We start from the raw sequence: 18,453 nt of genomic DNA on the forward strand, positions 1-18,453 counted from the left end.
TGGTCAGCCTGAAACTTTGGTCACCAGAGCTCCACCACCAAGGACCAGGCACTGTCTGGAGATACAGACACTGACCGCTGAGCGGTCGTGTTTACATTCAGATGCTCCTGAGCAGAGATGTTCATTCCAAGGACCTGGAGTAGCTCCGATGTACAGCAGAGACAGTCCAGGCACTCCATCTTGTCCCCCACCATTACGTCTGTTTTCCAGTGATGGCTCTATCAAAAAAAACTATTTATCCCAGATCTCGGACATTAAAAAAAAAAAGCTTATTTGCAGGCCCACTACTGAAAATGGGCTGAGAACTTGGCAAAACAAGCATATATAAGCCACTCACCACAACAGTGATGTGTAAGACCTCCCCTTCCAGAATATACAGCCAAAAACACAGCCAAAGAAGTCAGCAGCAAGGAAGCTGAAGAAAGACACCTCTAGCCCAGAGTACCCTACCCTCATCCTCCCCCAGCGCCGGTTGGTTACTTGCACTGCTGATTGCATGCAAAATACATCTCAACAGCTTAGCTCGGGAAGCCTGCAGAGACATGCAGCACAAGACATGGATTATCAGGGAGGAAGATTATCCTCCCTGTGCAGGAGAAGGTGGAATCCCAATTCCAGCATCAAAAGCAGGTCAGGGTTTTAGAAACAATTATGTCCATTGAGGTGGATCACACATTCATCAGAAATATTTGTTAATGCATTCCATTAAGAACGTTTATGTCATCTTGTCCCTATTCCCCTCCACCACCACTCCCATAGCAGGGTCTGGGGTACAGGCTAAGCAAACACCCTCCAGCCAGGCCTCACAGTCAGGCAAGATACACTGAACCACTGTTGCAGTCTGCCTGGCCACAATTCAGTCCAAGAAAATCAGGTGAGCTGGGACCAGATCAGCTTAAACAAATGAAGCAGATCCCAAACTTGTCAGCTCCAGTTTGCAGTCAGCAATGCTTTTGGACCCAGCTGCTCAAGAAGGATGACAACCCAAAGCAGGTTTGAAACAACTGTGCTTGGGACCACTATATCTAGCTCAAAACTGGGAGATAAGCCAAATGCAAGGAGCTACACAGCTGTTTTAAAGCCCTAGATGCTGGGACACTTTGCAGTAAGTGATAAGTATCCTGTCTGTTTTACACTGAGGGGAAAAAAAGAGGCTCAGAGAGAGCCTGAAGATCAGAGCACAGAACCCAACAACATTAACTGCAATTTGAAATAAAAAAAGCTCTATTTCAAGGTTCGATCTACACATTTCAGCAGCCCAGAAGTGTTGGTTAGGAGCATGAAAAAGATCATTCTTAGCCCAGAAAAAGCTCTTTCAGAAAAAGACACTAATATTGATGCAATGTAACTGGCAAAAAAGAAGTCCTTTTACTGGTATAGCCTGTTTCTTTGAGGGGCAGGATCATTCAATAGACTCTTTTGATGCTGCATCACCGTTAAGACAGCTTGATGAGGAAGCTCAGCTTGCAAGTTGTTTCTAGCAGAGGCAAGTGCTTGGCCAAGTACACCCTTGCACTCATGCCCACTCTGGATACCTCTGACACCATCCCCATTCTCTTATGGTCCAGGTCACGGCCCCACAGCTGAAGCACAGAGCAGAGCAAGTTCTGAGCACCAAGAGCAGTCACCAAAGGAGACAGATCTTGCACACACCCCTTGCACCCCCAGTCCTATTCAATGTTTCAGCTACTCCAGCATCTAGATTGCGTTAGGGACCATGTAATGAACTCAAACTCCTTTGGTGCAAAGTCCTGGGCTGAACAATGATGTCTTTTTTTTTTTTTTTTAAATGAAGGCATCCCTAGCACAAACAAGACTTCAAAAGCAATCGGCCCCTGATGTGCTACTCAAAGGTGAGCAACCAATTTCAAAGCCCTTGGGTAAGCTCAAAGGTTACCGCTGTTCAGCGCAGGAGACGTAGCTAACACTTCAGTACTGGAAGTTCAAACAACTACCCTGCGCTGAGGCTGCGTGTCCATAGGGGAGGGTTTCTGAACAGGCAGCACTGTTTTTCACAGTGCCTACTTGGAAGAAAAACAGGAGCAGAGAGCTTAAGAATTCTATATCCTTCAATCCATTGACACTGCCATAAAGTTGCTTTCTCCTTCTTCCAGAAACTCCTCCATCTGCCTGCTCTCAAGCCATTTGTCAATGTATTGACTCTCTACTACTACACAGCCTCTAATAATCTACTTTCTTCCAGAGAAAGGAGTCTCTCTTGATCCATGATAGGGGGAGTTTCAGCCTAACTATGCAAAGTGTTTGGGAGTTGCAGAAAATAAAGAACCATCAGTGTAGAGGAAGGAATGTCATTGTTCAAATTCCCCCAGGTGAGAAATATCATAATAGTTGTTAAATCACATTAGGCTTCTTGACCAACTGTGAATTTTAATACTGTATTTGGGAGAACAAGCAGGCCTGACTTTTATTGCTATTGGATTGGAAACACTGAATACAACAGCAGTTCACAGAGTTTTCTGTGGTACGATCTTCAGTCAGAGCTTCCCCACAGTAACCAACAACAGTACAGGTCTCCTGGGACACTAGCAAAATTACAAGGCTTACTGGGGTTTCCACAGCTCTAATTCATACGGTGCTTAATCTGCCTGAGCCTGTTGGAAAGTCATCATCACCAGAGCTACTGAAATCATTAGTGACAATGGAACCGAGTCAGCATTTACAACAGCATGGTTTGGGGACTTTTAAGTAAATAATCCTAAATGAACACACAGTCCTCATACGGAAGAGGTGAGAAACATCCCTAGTAATCTGCAAGAGACTGGGCTTTGTGGATAAGGCTAAGATTTGGCCTCAGAGGATCAGGATTCAATTTCTAGGTCTGCCTCAGACTTCCAGTGGGAGTTTGGAGCCATGTGTGTAGAGGAAAATCATGCCCCATTCCTCCCACACCTGTGTTTTTTAAGCCTGAGGCTCCTCTTGGCTGGGTCTACTTTATCACATATCTGTCCAAACCTCACCAAAGCAAGGTAGAGATGTGATGCTCCTGCAGTCTATGGTCATACAAATATTAGCAGCGACTCACCTTTGCACTAATATTTTTGAAGACAGATCACACGGCACATATCCACTGCTGGTTACAACAGCCACAGGCCTCAGCTGTATTTTCCTTGCACAACATGCAGGCATGCTCTGGGAAAGGCTAAACAGCACTGTGGTGAAAGGAAATAGCAGGAGGTTTTTCTGAATTTCAGTAGCCACCCTTTGGTGGGTACAGCATCAGCAGAGCCCGCAGGGTTTCAGGCACAGGGACCAGCCCACATCTGGAGCTGGAAACCTGAGCAGGAAACGCTGCAACTTTGCTATGCACATACAGGAGCCCTCGGAAATTGCCAGCTTGGCAAAGCCAGGTACATCAGACACAAACAGAAGCCTGAAGTGACTGAAACTAGGCCTGGTGCTAGTTAATTATTCAGATCACTCAGCACCAATATCATGGCTTCATTTCGCTAAGCGCTGCTTGAGTGCCATGTAAGTGCCACTCCCTGCCCCAACATCAAGACAAGAGACCTTTTAAAAAAAAGCCAAAGACTGCCTAGTACATGGTGTTTGCTTTCATTCTCACAGAGAAAACTGTATCAAAGCTAACGAAGAAACTAATTCCTAAGACTCAGGTCTTAGAAAGCAAACTTATCTTCTCAGCTTTGCCAGGCCATCAAAATGCTGACCGCCACTTTCTCAGCTGGAAACAGAGGTGATGCCTTGCGGTTGCTTTCCACTAGACACAGAGGAGAGTGAAAAAATATACAAGTCATTTTACAGGCACTTGCAGACCCTTGATGATACAAAAGCAGATAGTGGTCCAACCTGGCCTGACTCCCAACCATCACTTCAACTGTTCTGCCCTCCTGAAGCAAATGAGGTGATACACCACAGGCAACGCCAAGCACACAGCTAGCAAAACAGATGGTATACTTTGGAGGAGGTCTCTTTCCACTGTGTCTGTGGATGTCTTTCTCCACCAGCCTTCCCTGCACTACAGTGAACAACAGCTCTGACCAGCAAGCAGCAAATGTACCACCTGCAACACCCCTGACCAGCCCTGACCTCTGCCACCTCACCATCCCAGCCAGGTCTTTGGCATAACACTACATGCTTCACAGCCCACTGCAGAACAACAGCTCACAAGCAAAATGAGGTCATCAGTCTATATGTGTACGGTTTATCCAGCACAGCAGGGACAGAGTAAAACCTGCTTACGAGTCTCTCCAGCCAGGTTAGCTAAGTCTCACGTGCCTTCTCAGAACACTCAGCTTATGTGAAGGAGGTAAAGAACAACATGCAAGCCAAGACCTGAGCAGATCTAAAAGACCCTCCAGGAAAGCAGCGTGTGACCACCCAAGGAAAGCAATAACCATTTAAACTCACTCAGCAAGTGACCTGGTTTGTGTAATTTGTGCTGACTGCACCCCAGCTGTCAGCACATCATTGCTCCTCCCTGCTATAGAGGGGTCTTCCTGCTGTCTTTTGTGGTAAAGACAGCACATTATTTAGGGGTGGACAGAAGGGTGATCCTTCCAGCAACCTTGTCTCAGAATTGGCAAGAGTCACAGTGGTTCATGGATACAGTTGCAGGCTACAAAACCAAACATGTTGAATTGCTATATGCTTTTACATCCATCCTACTTCAAGAACAAGAAGCAATTAGTGCTACAGTCCACCAGCAGAAAAACTTTGGCTTTGATATGCCCTGTGGCTATAAGTCACATTTAACATTCATGTTCGACTCCAAGCCAGACCACCCTGTAATTTCAGGCATAACACGCACAGAGCAAAGAACAGAGCGAGGAAAACCTGTGTGTGAGATTGCTAACAAACACAAAGTCGTCTTGAGCACTATGTATTTGAGGATGAAAGGGAAGGAACCAGAGCAGTCCAGCAGGGAAGGATTCAGCCCCAGAGCTATGACACTTCCAGTTGTTACACTGACTCTATCCACACATACGGACATGCCACTGAAATGCAGGTCTGGCTATGGAGAAGCTAACCAGCCTTTATCCTCTGCCTTAAGAGACATTGTTATAAGCCTGACCAGAGAGAGATAAAATCCCTTCTATCTCTAGACAGCAGCACCTAAGCTGTTGAAGCAACTGGGTGCAATTAGACTGAGCGGTGCAGAGCTGTGAGAGGGATCCCTTGCTATCAACCAGGGCCAAGCAGCATTCATGGATATCAGCTCTGAAGCAGAACAGGCACAACAGCAGAAGGCCAGACCAGGGTTAGATGCATCCTCTCAGCTGTGCCACTGGCTGCACTGGTCCCAGAGCTGGTGGGGTGAGCACTACTCAGACTAGTGGAGCAGAGAAGGGGAATAGAGCAATACGGCACTGAACAGCTCCTCAAAAGCACTATCATTGTGTAAAAGACCTTTCCAAATCCTGCCAAAACAAAAGCTTATGACAGCATCAGACAGTCTGCTCTTTACCTCAGCCACGCAGCCAGGCTGCTCAGCCCCGCATCCAGCTTCCTGGGAAATGCTGCCCATGAGGAACCTAGCAGGCTCTGCTGCCACAGGACCAAGTTGTTCCCACAGACTTACAAAGAATCCCACTCCGTAACAGGCCTCAGCTGCACCTTAAACCATTTAATAAGAGGTGATGATTTTTGAACACTTTATATCAGTGAATCAAACTTGCATGGTCTTTGGTTCTGTTCCAGTTCAGGTTCAGCAATTGTCAGCTGATCCAGTTAAGACCAGTAGCAGTCTAAACTGATTCATGTTGGAAGCTACAATATTTTCAAACAAAAAGGACTGTGTTCTGAAGGCAGGAAGCTAGAGCCAGGCCAGAAACATTACTCCATTCTCCTGTGTCCAGGACCGCTTACAGTCCTAGCTGAGCCCTGCAGCTTTTCAGGGGATTGAGGAGCTGGAGAACTGCATTGGGAATGTGAGGGGCATGACAAGGCATCAGGGATCTCAAGGTTCCATGGACCTGCTTCCCTCTTAAATCTGCGCCTGTGCACACCCTGCTCATCGGCAGGACACAGAAGCAGGCATACATGTTTCTGCTGCCCTAATCAGGGCTCATTTTCAGTCCAACCCAACATTATGGAGTAGAAACAGGTGCTCCAGCTGCGTGGGAGACCAAAATACAACAGTCCCCGTGCTGAATGACTTCCTGCTGGGGAACATCAGGTTTTACTCAAAGCACTCTTCTAAACTGGCAATTTGAAATATTTCTGGCTTAGAAAAAACAGGAGAGATCAAAGAAACAAGCAGCAAATTCCAAATGTGTTTCTTTGACTCACTGCCTTACCATTGTAGGGAAAAGCCTGTAGCAGGTTTTGTAGCGATTTGTTTCTACATTGACATTCATAATCTGGTTTGACTGAAGATACAGGCCCCCCCCAAATAGGCACAGCTGCATCAGTTAAAATGATGCTTATATTTAGAAGAGTAGAGCTTAATGATATGAACAGCCCCTGCAGGAAGTGTACCTGCTCAGGTACATTACTTTTGTGGGCAGAGAGAGATTTGTGTAGCCAAACGCCATGGTACCACAGCAACCAGGGATTTAGCGATGGGAAATGGCTCAACCCCACTGTCCTGCTAGTGCCGATCATTCAGGGTGATCAGTGCTGCTTCAAAAGGCTAGTTTTAGCTCGCTGCCTAGTTTTTAACTTTCTGTCTCTACTGGAATCACAAGCATGGTGACCAAATGCACGGCTGGGTTTCTGGTAGGGCTAGTAATTCTTTCAAAATTGAACTAAGGCCAACCAACTTATCTAAGGAAATTTTAGCTTCCAGCCACAACACTGGCATGTTACAATCCCAACAAACACCAAGGCTAGACTTAAGTCACTGTACTCTAGGTCTATATTGATTCAACACGAAAAAAACAGAGACCTGGAGGGGACAGAAAAAGTGGATTCAAGCCATGAACATCAGAAGACACACAAAAAACCCCATCCAAACACAGAGCTAGTCACGCAGCAACAAAAATCAGGACTCACTCCCACAAAACAAAAGTTGTTTTCAAAAAGCAGCAACATGAACACTACATCCAATTTGTCAACAAGCGTTACGTAAAGAACTGCTGTTCCTTCCCCTTATTTTATTTTTTTTAAATATGCATGAATAAATATTGGTTCCTTAGTTTTACTCCTGCAGAGATCTCCTGGGGCTGCACAGTACAACCATGCATTAATTATAGGTGAGGAATAAGTCCTAATAAAAGTCACAAAACAAGTTCTCTCTTGTACAGCTCCCAAGTAACACACTGCATGTCCTGCACAGCCCTCATGCAAAATATCTGTACTTACCCACACTCCCCCTTCCAGAGCAATGCACAAACAGGTCTCTGCGAAGCCAGCCTCCCACAGCCTGCCCACATCCAGCCCAGCATTACAAGGCTGCTTCACTGAAAGGAGCCAGTTTTCACAGGGCTTCTCTTCAGCATGACAAACTGCCCAAGGGGGTCTGTCCCTAACCACTGAGACAGCCTGGCATGCCTCACACTGCCAAAGGCTTGCTCAGGAAAGAGAAGAGACACCAGGGACACCTTCCACTGGCAAGGAAAATCATAGCTCATGGAAGTCAAGGCAGTGCCGCTGAGGGTGCCTGTCCATCTTAAATTGAGCAGCTGGTTGCAATAAAAGCTTGAGGGACTCAGAGGAACCACAGGGCTTTGAGGACCTGCTCTTCACCTACATCTGCACGTACAAAGCACAGTATCACCTTTCATGCATTAATCTAAAGGCGACAGTCCTCTGTCCTGCGTAACCAAGCAGCATTCAGCAGAGATGACCACCCAAAGCTACCAGCTTCATATGCCCTTCCACACTTCCACAAGACTAGAGTCACATACAACTCTTGGAGCAGCCATTTCTCAAAACGTCCAAGAGACAAAAGATGCCTGAAAAACCAGTCCCTGCAGCTCAGCAAGGATTCTTCAGGAGCAGCATGTACGATGCTCAATTTCAGTCCCAAGGGATTTACGCTCACATAGCAGAGGGAGCATCTTCACAAACAACCAACATATGTCAGATCTTTGGTAAGGGGCCCACTCCTTTTTGCCTTGCCCACTCCAGCTGTCCCACTGAAGGCAGGCCATAACTCATTTGAGGGAAATTCAGAGCAGATCACTAGGAAACCAACACCAGCAACTACCTCCTCATCAGTGACAAATTGCTTTTACCAGCAAACTCCCCAGCAATTCCTTTGCATCTCACTGATTAACTGCTCTTACTAATAAGATACAGAAAATCCAGACCTCACACTCTAATTGGATGGTGTGGAATGAATCCATGATATCCCCAGGGGATCAGACAGCTCTGGCTGCACACTGGGAGACAGCACAAAGGATACAACAGAGCTCTTCCAAAAGGCACGTGCAAGGAAAACAAAATGAAATAGGTACCAGAGAAGACCTGGGGTATGTGGCAGTAGATCTCAGCTCTGAAATGGAGTGTGCTGACCTCACACCTATTCACAGAGCCAGAATCCAACGACCACTGCATGCAGTGGAACAGGTGGCTTTTGGCTCTTTTGACAGGGGTCTCTGCAGAATACAGATCAACTATCTGCTCTTCAGCAACAGCTACAAAGCACATTTCCCTGGCAGTTCACAGGCTGCATTAAGTGCAGCACATGCATGCACATACCGAGATCACACACAAACACCAAGGACTCTCCTCCAGACAACTTTGAGGAAGCTGAGCGGGTTTTTCTCTTGCTCAGCAAGAGAAGAATATTGTGTTCCTCAGTACTGAGCAGTCATCTCAGGGAAACTCTGACTTGAACTACAGTTCTGAGAACAGGATTTCATGCTGGGGACAGGCCATTTAGGTAAGGGGTCATTTATTTCCCCTGAAGTTTTACAGACACTCTTCACTCCACGAAATAAATTTTGAAGCACTACTGTTTTGAGACAAATAAATGTACTTTGCAGTCACAGATTACAAGCATTTCTTGTTTATTAGTGAGTCTTCACAAGGGAAGAGGGATTAAGCTTTCTATTTATGGAGAAAGTGAGCTACAAAAAGGCTGAGTGGTTTGCCCAGGGCTACAAGTGAAACAGTGGCAGGGGCAGAACAAGGTGCCCTGACTCAGAAACGCCTGCTGTCAGCACAAGGCAATGCCACCCAGCTCCTGTTCTCCCTGCAGCCGGGGTTAAGTCATCCTCCTCTCCTCATGACACAAGTCAATTCCCAGTGAGTGACTGTCTGTCAGGAGTTCTCCATAATGCCAAGAATGATGGATTTTTCAGGCAGAAGCAATTATACCCCAGACAAGACATCTCCAAGGGAAGGGTGTCTGAGGCAAGCAGAGAAGGAACACTGAAGAAAGCGCATCCAGGCCTGTGGAACACAGACCCCACCTGAACAGTCACCTCTGAGACACATCTCACATCCTTCATCCTTCAGACCATCCTAGCATTCCCCACATGCTCACAGAACACTCCTTTGCCGGGCTGAGAGCAATGGCTTACACAGAAGAACGTGTCTTTGTGTATGGTTAGCTGCTGGTAATGCCGGTTAGCAGTTGGAAACATGGAGGAAGAGGCAGCATTATATTTCTCCTGTCAGTCATCTGTAACAATTCCCCACACCACAGTGTGGAAAATACCAAAAGCTTTCTGATACAGACTGAGCACATACCATACAAGCAAAAAGAGCATGTTTCAGAAAAGGGACCCGGGCTTCAGCAAGGATCTGCAGCACAGTAAAGAACCCAACTAAAAGACAAACTACAGTCACATATCAGTTGCTGTGCATCACCCTACGGTTACACCAGGTCTCCCAAAGCAGTATTGCTAACACAGACGGGACCTTAGGCAACAAAGTTAAAGCGTGCTGACCGCACCACACAGCACTCACCTTGCTGCCTATATCTTCCCGCTTGTTCCCAGGCTTGCTTCTCCTCAGCTTAATGGAAGGGGAGCGAAGCAGATTTTTGATCCGACTTGTTATTGTAGACCCTTCGACTGACATCATCTCCAGGTGCCAAGAGGGTATTCACCCCACACACAAACTTCACCTGGGGAACGAGCCCAGGTTTGAGGCAGAAATTCTGACGTGCTCAGCTTTGCTTACATTCGTTCACATATCTCTCAGCAATTCTGCTCAGGGACTCCAGTCCTGTTACACTGCAAAGCTATTCACAGAGGCTGGCAGACTTTCCTTTTGCAGATTCCAGAGGATCAAATCAGCAGTAATCTAAACAGAAAGATGCGCCTGTGGGTCAATACAACATTTGCAATAAATTCCAGCCTTATTCTTTGCAAGAAATGCCAAATTCAGGAGTTTATGATAAGGATGTGTGCAGTATTACTTATTCCCCAAGGCTTCCACAAAAATTATCATCCTTTTAGTATAATCTAAACCAATCCCCAGATGCAAAATTTAGGTGTTTTACACTTCGGCATCATCTTATGACAAAGACAGAAATTCCCATTGTTGCAGCCTATTAACAGCAGTCAGTCCAGCCCCTTGCTTTTGCTCCATACATATCCATTCCACCTTAGGCTTCATGGTCTGGAAAGCACAACACCGTACCTCGTTATTAAACACCAAGTCACAGAAGCACACCGAGAATACACACGAGGGAGTTTTTAACTCCCACAAATTTAGCTCTGCTTTAAGTACGCATATATAAAGCGTGTGATATCTGATAATAAAGGCAGATAATGTTGCACATCCCCGCACCCCCTATTTATAAAGGGGGTGAATGAGGAGCTGCAACTGCTGCCAACAATCACAGACACCCCACCCCACCCCCCCCGCCAAAACGTTCACCTTTCCCGAAGCGAGGAAGGGGGAAGGAGGGATTCAGCCAAAGCCTGCAGTAAGTTATCCAGCCGGCTTCCGTGCAAAATGGGGGCGGGGGGAAGAGAGAGCGGGGAAGAGAGAAGGGGAGAGAGGCGGGGAAGAGAGAACCGTCCAAGTCAGCACAACCACCAGCCCCTCTCCCGGCAGCGGCAGCGCTGCGGACTGGGGGAACGCGCCTTCTCCTCCGCCGGGTTAAACCTCTCCTACCTGGTGCCCAGGAGCGGCTCGACGAGGCCGGGCACCACGGAGCCCCGCAGCGCCTGCCCATGCAGCCGGCCTCCCCCGAGGAGGGGCCGCGGCGCGGGCCGCCCCCGCGGGCGGGGCGGGGGCCGCTCCCTCAGAGGCGGCGGGAGCGCGGGGGCGGCTCGTCTCGGCCAGACGCGGCGGTGGCGGGGCCGAGGCCGCCTAGGCGAGCCCCGTGGCGGTCCCGGGAGCCCAGGGGCGAGCGCCCGCCCGCGTCGCTCGCCACAGCCGCTGCCCCCGGCGGCCCCAGCACCGCCCGCATCCCCCGGCCGACCGCCCCGCCGCGCTACGGCGGCCCGCGCGGGTCAAACCGCGGTGGGGGGGGCGGCGGAGGGAGACGGGGAAGCGGAGGGATCGCGGCGCGGCGGCGGTGAACGGGCCGTGAGGGAGCTTGGCGCTGGTCAGTCTCAGCGAAAAGTGGGAGTGCATCTCCCACCCGAGAGACACGCACAGCGTTGCGGGGACACCCGAGGGGTCTCCAGGCCTGGAGGGCAGCGGTGCTGAGGATGCTTCTGGAAAGGCTTGAGTCTGTTCAATATATTCATCAATGACCTGGACAAAGGGATAGAGCGTAACCTCAGCAAGTTCGCTGGTGATACCAAGCTGGGAGGAGCAGCTGATACACCAGAAGGCTGTGCTGCCATCCAGTGAGACCTGGACAGGCTGGAGAGCTGGGCCCAGGGGAACCTCATGGGATTCAACAAGAGCAAGTGCCAGGTCCTGCCCCTGGGGAGGAACAACCCCCCGCACCAGCACAGGCTGGGGGGGACCTGCTGGAGAGCGGCTCTGCTGAGAAGGCCCTGGGGGGCAGCGAGGTGACCCTGAGCCAGCACCGGGCCCTTGGAGCCAAGGGGGCCAGCGGTGTCCTGGGGTGCATGGAAAGGAGTTTGGCCCCCTCTACTCTGCCCCAGTGAGACCACATCTGGAGTTCTGCGGCCAGTTCTGGGCCCCCCTGTTCAAGAAGGACAGGGAACTGCTGGAGCAAGTCCAGCAGAGAGCTACCAAGATGATCCAGGGACTGGAGCGTCTCCCATATGAGGAAAGGCTGAGAGACCTGGGTTTGTTTAGCCTGGAGAAGACTGAGGGGGGATCTTATCAATACTTATAAATATCTGAAGGGTGGGTGTCAAAAGGATGGGGCCAGCCTCTTTTCAGTAGTGCCAAACGACAGGACAAGGGCCAATGGTCACAAACTGGAAAACAGGAAGTTCCAGCTAAACATGAGAAAAAACTTCTTTCCTGTGAGGGTGACAGAGCAGTGGCACAGGCTGCCCAGGGAGGTTGTAGAGTCTCCTTCCCTGGAGACATTCAAAACCCTCCTGGACACATTCCTGTGCCCCCTGCTCTGGGTGTGCCTGTTCAAGCAGGGGGCTTGGACAAGATGATCTCCAGAGGTCCCTTCCAACCCCTGCCATTCTGTGATTCTGGGTCCTGCAGTCAGTGTAAAATGGGTTGAGTGACCACCTTACCTCAGGGTAGTCAGGCTTGGATGATACACATCTTCCGAATCACTGGTGTTTGGATCCTTTACTGGGGCACTAGCTGATGCAGAGGCTGCTGGCAAAGCCAAAGCCATAGCAGCTGAGCTGGACATAACCAGATGACCATTGTTCTCCACAGCCTCACAATGGCACAGCAGGACTCCAGTGCAACTGTGGTCTGTTCCCACCTATGAAGAGGTCCTGGAGCTCCTTCTCCCCATAGCTCTCTACAAAGTTCTTGCTAAGAGTCTGGCAGGCTGCTGTCACATCAAGATGTGGGGATGGAGCCAATGGAGTCAGAAATTTCGATGCTTGTGTGCTGGCTCATGGCAGATGAGAGCCTAGAAGCAAACATACACCAGGCCAGCAGAAGGTTTTGCCCTGGAACTACCTATTATCTGTTCCCCATGGAAGAGTTCAGAAGCGCTACGCTAATTCTTGTGCTTCCCAAATGGGGACAGACAGCTGCCCTGCCATGCCATGGCAGGCACTAACTGCATGGGAGGAGGCAGGGAGGCAGATTTCACAGGCCACCAAGCCTGAATTGCTATAAAAGAGTGTACATTTAGGATGTAGCTCTCTTTCTAAGAGTTCAAAGAGGCTGTGGACACATCCACACTGGCCTAACACCAAAGCCCTAAAGGTGAGAAAGGAAACCAGCATTTCTTAGGGTGGAAAAGTCCTGCTGGCACCCACTTCCTTAACATGCTCTGCCACTTATTGCAACCTATCCTCTGTCCTTGGATCATCCTTCTGGCTCCCCATTTCCTATAGCAGCTGCCATCCCCACCTTTCCCGACTTTCGTGACTGTCCCATCTTCAGTGATTAATGCAAACCCAGAGTATTTGCAGTAATGGGAGATGATCGTTCCAGAAAATAGTCCACGAAAATCTGCTGAAGTTCACTCACAGATTTACTATGACAAAGGATCCACATATGGGCTATGGTCTTCTCCTTAGCGGTGCCCATGGTGGCCAGCACACTGCCACTGTCACAGCTTGTGACTATGTGAACCTGCTCTGCCTGAATTTCAGGAAAAGGCTGTTTGCATTCCAAGCGGGATCCTGAGCAGGCACAAGGGCTTGCGGGATTAGGATCTTAAGGCTTGACTCGTCAGAAACCTGCATGTATTGATGAAACCACTCAGAGGCAAAACATGGGACATCTTTCTAATCTCTATTAGTTCCAGTCATGTCACAGTAACCCGCAGGAAATGAATTTAAAATATCTGTTTCCTACCTATGTTAGGCTTTAGTTTTGATACACAGGTGCCATAGAGAAAGCCATGCTTGTTGCTGTGTCAAAAAGTCACAAGGTTCCAGGAACGGGGGCTTTCCGAAAGATACCAAATTTTGTGAGGTTTACAGTAAAATTGCAAGAGTTGGTAATGTTGCAATTATTTTAAAAATAAAAGTAATTGAAGTCCATGGGAGCTAGTAATATAAGTATAGCATCATAAAATCCTTTGTCTTAGCTTTCAGGCCCAGACATGGCCTGCAACCCGAGGGGTGGCACGTAAGAAAAGAATTCTAGAAAATGTGAATGTTGTCCATTCCTACCGACTCTATTGCCCTATTGCTGAATAACAGTGCCATGTTGCTAAGGATGAGGAGAAATTCATGAAGGAAACCAGAGCTGCTGCTGCAAAAATAAAATCCCTTTTCTATGAAGATTTAAACATATGTTTAGTTTTATCCAGACTATCAATTCTAGTGAGTGGAACAACTCACACTGGACATGGAGTTAAAAACGTGCACCAGCCTGTACAGGACTGGGACCTGGCACTGCACAGGGGGAAAAAAATAGTTGACAGTTCTTAAATTTCTGCTCTTCATCAGTAAAACATCAGAGTCATCACATTTGGGAGAAACATGCATATATTTGAGAAAGAAGTGAGGGATGTCTTTGAAAACAAGGGACAGCTGAGATGTTTGCTTGGGAGACACTGTTTAAAAGCAGCTAGCATTGTTCCTCTTTTGTGGAAAGCTGAGCCCGGCATAGTGTGATTTGTGATTACAGTGCTTTGTGTCTGTGAAGCACCGAAGAGACAGGCTAACTCTGAAACATCAGTGGACTTCTAAATTCGGTGAAAGGGAACTGGGACAGGGAACGGATGTTTCTGATTTTCTGACTAAAGCATACTACCTTTCTAGTTATTTTTTTAAGCAGGATGAAATATCACAGAGCTTCTTCAGTTCATCCTAAAAAGAAGGATCTTACCAGTTATTTTTAAAGAAACTTTTTCTATAGTTTTATTAATACAAACACTTGTTCTTTTTATTCCTCTAGGCATTGCCGTACAAGTCTTGCCACACACCTATTTCACCATTAGAAGGGCCTGATTTTTCCAATTGCAGTATCAACTTATGAAAGGTTAGTGCAAAACCCTTGCACTGTCTGTACAACTACTAGACTTCTAGCTTGGGTGAACCTGGAGAAGATGATGCTAACCTGCATGGCTTCTGTTCTCCCAGTCATATCCTCCAATAAATACCAAATAACTTGAAACTAAGAGTGGCATGTCTAGAAGCAAGTGGTAAACCTGCTGCGCCATGACATGCCTCCTGATGTTGCTCTTGCTCATGGTGTCCAAAATAAGCTCTCCCACGGCAGCAGTCAAGCTGGTAAACTGCTGGTCAGTCATTTGCTGCTGCTTCTGTCGAAGCTCATTAAAGGCACACGTGTGTGGCTTGTGATGGTGAGTGTGCTTCTCGCTGTGCTCACCCATCCCACCGATTACTGCTCTTACTCTTGTTGTGCCCCTATTATTGTCTTCTCGCTATTGCTCGCCTTTTTCTTGAGTGCCTTTACGTCAGAACAAAGCTTGTCTTTTACAGCACAGTCCTGTAAGGCCCGTCTCCATTGGGCAGCACTGGCTGCCATCAGTTGATAACCGAAGGCAACAGGATTTTCAGTTTCACTCCAGAGATCATGAGTTCTTCCTTGCCAGAAAGGGCAAAGTACCATGAATAAATTATATCATTTTTCTTTGGAATTTGCAGCATTTGGTCTTGAATGATGTGTTCTTAAAGTAGTCTTCCAAGGGATGCCATAAAAAATGAAAGAGAACAGATGCCTCGATAAACGAAATGTCGTATTTTTAAGCTTTAGGTAATGAAGTATCTGAAAATGTTTTTCTCTGTTGCAGAAATCATCTGTGCTTTTCTAAGAAATAGCATCTTGGAAATAATCCCATAATCCTCCTGTAGGGCTCCAAGCAAAAGGAACGTTTTTGAAGAGATTTTAAACAAAATTATTTTCCTAGCCAAAAATACCATGATAAAAAAAGCATGTGAAAGAAGACACAAAGCAACAGAGCAGAAGTGCTACACAAGCCCTCTCAGTGTGATATTAAAACCTTTCCTTGAACTTGTTCTCCTTACATGCAAAGCTCTTGTCATCTGCAGCCAAGCAGGGAGCGTGAGGTGACCCTCCAGCCAGCTGTGCTGACACAATGAGGGCAGTCGTCGTCCCATCTCCGGATCCACTGGGCTCTGTCTGGCAGGGGCAGCAAGGTGCTCCATGCCCCTGAGACCCTGATATGTTGACTCCACGCTGCAGCCATGACCCAGGATGGTTGCTTGCTCAGCTTGTTTCTGCCAATTTTTTATTGATTTCTTAGTAAGAGAAATAGATCTGAGAAAGGATTTCTTTTTTTTTTTTTTTTTTCCACACACCAACGTGTTAGAGCTGACCTGCTCTCCTGGTACTGGAGGGAGTCCAAACTGGAAGTTGTGGCATCCAGCATGAGCAACTGGGGCCAGCTCAGAGACCAGGTGAGGTAGACAGGGATCAGCGTCACACTCATGCAGATTCACAGCTTCCAGACAGCTGAGGGCATGGCTTGAACTTGCTCATGTGAGTCTGCAAAAATATTCAGGACAGACATTTTGCTCCACACTCTCATTGTCACTTTCCTGAGCAGCTTTTGGGCCAAGTGAAGATGAGGGAACACATTTTTTTTTTTCCCACAAACTTTGAAACCCTGCGGAAGAAGAGCATTCAGTCTTCTTCCCTAACAGTTGTCTACCCTTCCACCTCCAAAGGACCACGGGGCTGCTTTCCATTTAGGCTAACAGCTATCATTTTAGCCTCACAGGATGTTGATTCAGCAGGGTTGTAATGCCTTTTTCCACCTGTTGACTTGTTAGAGCAGTGAACAGCAGGAACTCGGACAGGGAGAGAGGGTGGAGGCAGAAAGATAAACAGCTTTGGTCTAGTCCGGAATAAAAATACCTAGATGAGAAAATAGAAGGGTAGAAGGTAAGAGAAGAAAAGCAACTACCATGGAGTATGTATGGAGAGCATTTTACATTTGATTTTTCTCCAGAAATAAAAATTACTGCAAGCTTAATAATGTCATTATTAACCTCTTAATTAGATATGAGTTTGCCCTGGCAAAATGCACAGAGGATTCTTTGTAGGACACACAAAAGTTTTCAATGCTCAATGTACAGCGTTACAGGTGATGAACCCCTGCTGGAGTTAGTTGGTTTTGTTGATTTGTTTTCCTGCAGTGAGCTTTGTTCCTTCCTATCTCTCCTTTATTGCTGCAGCTACAAGGGATAAGCAAAATAAAGTTCTGGAAATTGTTTCCAACCATAGCCTGGGTCTTTCTATCAGACTCCTGGTACATGACTTAAAAAGTTTAGATTCCAGGCAGAGGTTACACAGGATCTTTTCTTCATCTGTTTCCATGGAAAAGTCATGTAGACATCATCCATGCTTTGTAAACCATCCAGGGAGAACATGCTTATATCACAAATCCCAGCTAAGCTTTAAAAAAAGAAAACTATACATGCATGAATACCATTCAGCTGGGCGCCAGGAAATCGTGCTGACAAAGAGAAACCATGGGCGTACGAACAAAACGTGTAGTATAGAAAGCCTGGCTGAAGATAGGAAGATGCTGCTTAGGAAAGGCTTGTATCCACCAAGGATAGATGATTTCTGTAATATGACAAAAGGTGCGCAGATGTACCTGGGAATCCCAAGCACAGCTACACTGATTTTTTTTTTTTTTTAATGAATTAGAAGAATGTCCTAAACTGAAGGAAAAAAAAATATAAACCCATTTAAATTTTGGCTCTGCTGTTATAACAGGTGAACTTGTCCACTTAAGTCTCACTCCTGTATTTCAAGGGATCAACAAAATCCATGCCCTCGGATAAAACTATTTTTAACATAATTAGCAAAGTGCGTGCGTGTGTCTGCTCAGCTCTCAAACCAAGGCTGCTGTCTGACTCACTGGTGCCTGAGGCACGTGCATGTTTGGTGTGCAGCGAGGTATGCTTCTGTACACTTGCTCTGAGGTGGCAGATGTGATTGATTAAAAAAAAACCTGGGCCAGCTGATTTAAGCCTGGAGGAATGGCTGCAGGACTTCCCACAGCCACCTCCGGCAGCACGCGCTGTGAATGGTCCTCATGACAGCCTTGTCAGTGCTCGGATGTCGCAAGTACTGAGGCAGAGCTCAGCCTGGACACTCTCTCGGTCCTGTGAACTCCTCACCATCACAGCTCTGGCTGCTCAGATAAGCCATGACGTGTTACCCAGGCGAATCCACAGGGGTTTCTTTAAGCTCAGATCTGAGTCTGGTACGATTTACACGCAGGACCAAATGGTTTGACAGTCTCAAAAGCCCCCAGCGGAACTGCAGTCTTGCATGAACTCCTGCCTTTTTTACAGAGTAATTAGCTGGGCCCTTGGATGTGGGCAGAGACAAGAATGGCAGCGTGCAGACAGGAGAGGGCTGCCTCTCACAGACTGGCCAGGCACCAGGGCTGGCAGGCACGCACAGATTGGATGTTGGATACAGAGGTCCCTCCTTGTAAGGGGAGCCCAGAGCTGAAAACCACATGATAGAAAAGCATTTGACTGAGCTGACACTTAAATAAGGAATGCCAAATCCTTGTTCCCTTTTGTAGGAGTTATTTGTGTT

The 18,453-nt window shown here is 47.4% G+C and overlaps 1 protein-coding gene across 4 annotated transcripts in view; it reads right to left on the bottom strand.

The window, feature by feature from the left end:
* MAPKBP1 (mitogen-activated protein kinase binding protein 1) overlaps positions 1–11,317 on the bottom strand; it is a 101,052-nt gene extending 89,735 nt beyond the window's left edge. For 2 of the 4 annotated variants that reach the window (XM_064462476.1, XM_064462473.1), the window contains exons 1-2: positions 10,996–11,316; positions 9,838–10,176 (exon numbers count right to left, since the gene is read on the bottom strand). In XM_064462476.1, the coding sequence (XP_064318546.1) occupies positions 9,838–9,954 (117 nt within the window). In that variant the 5' untranslated portion in view covers positions 9,955–10,176; positions 10,996–11,316. Of the gene's footprint in view, positions 1–9,837; positions 10,177–10,755; positions 10,826–10,995 lie in introns of those variants that run through there. The other 2 variants (XM_064462475.1, XM_064462474.1) reach the window with 2 other exon arrangements.
* Between the last annotated feature and the right edge of the window lie 7,136 nt (positions 11,318–18,453).

Source organism: Phalacrocorax carbo, chromosome 10 (assembly GCF_963921805.1).
Source record: "Phalacrocorax carbo chromosome 10, bPhaCar2.1, whole genome shotgun sequence".
Taxonomy (NCBI): Eukaryota; Metazoa; Chordata; class Aves; order Suliformes; family Phalacrocoracidae; genus Phalacrocorax; species Phalacrocorax carbo.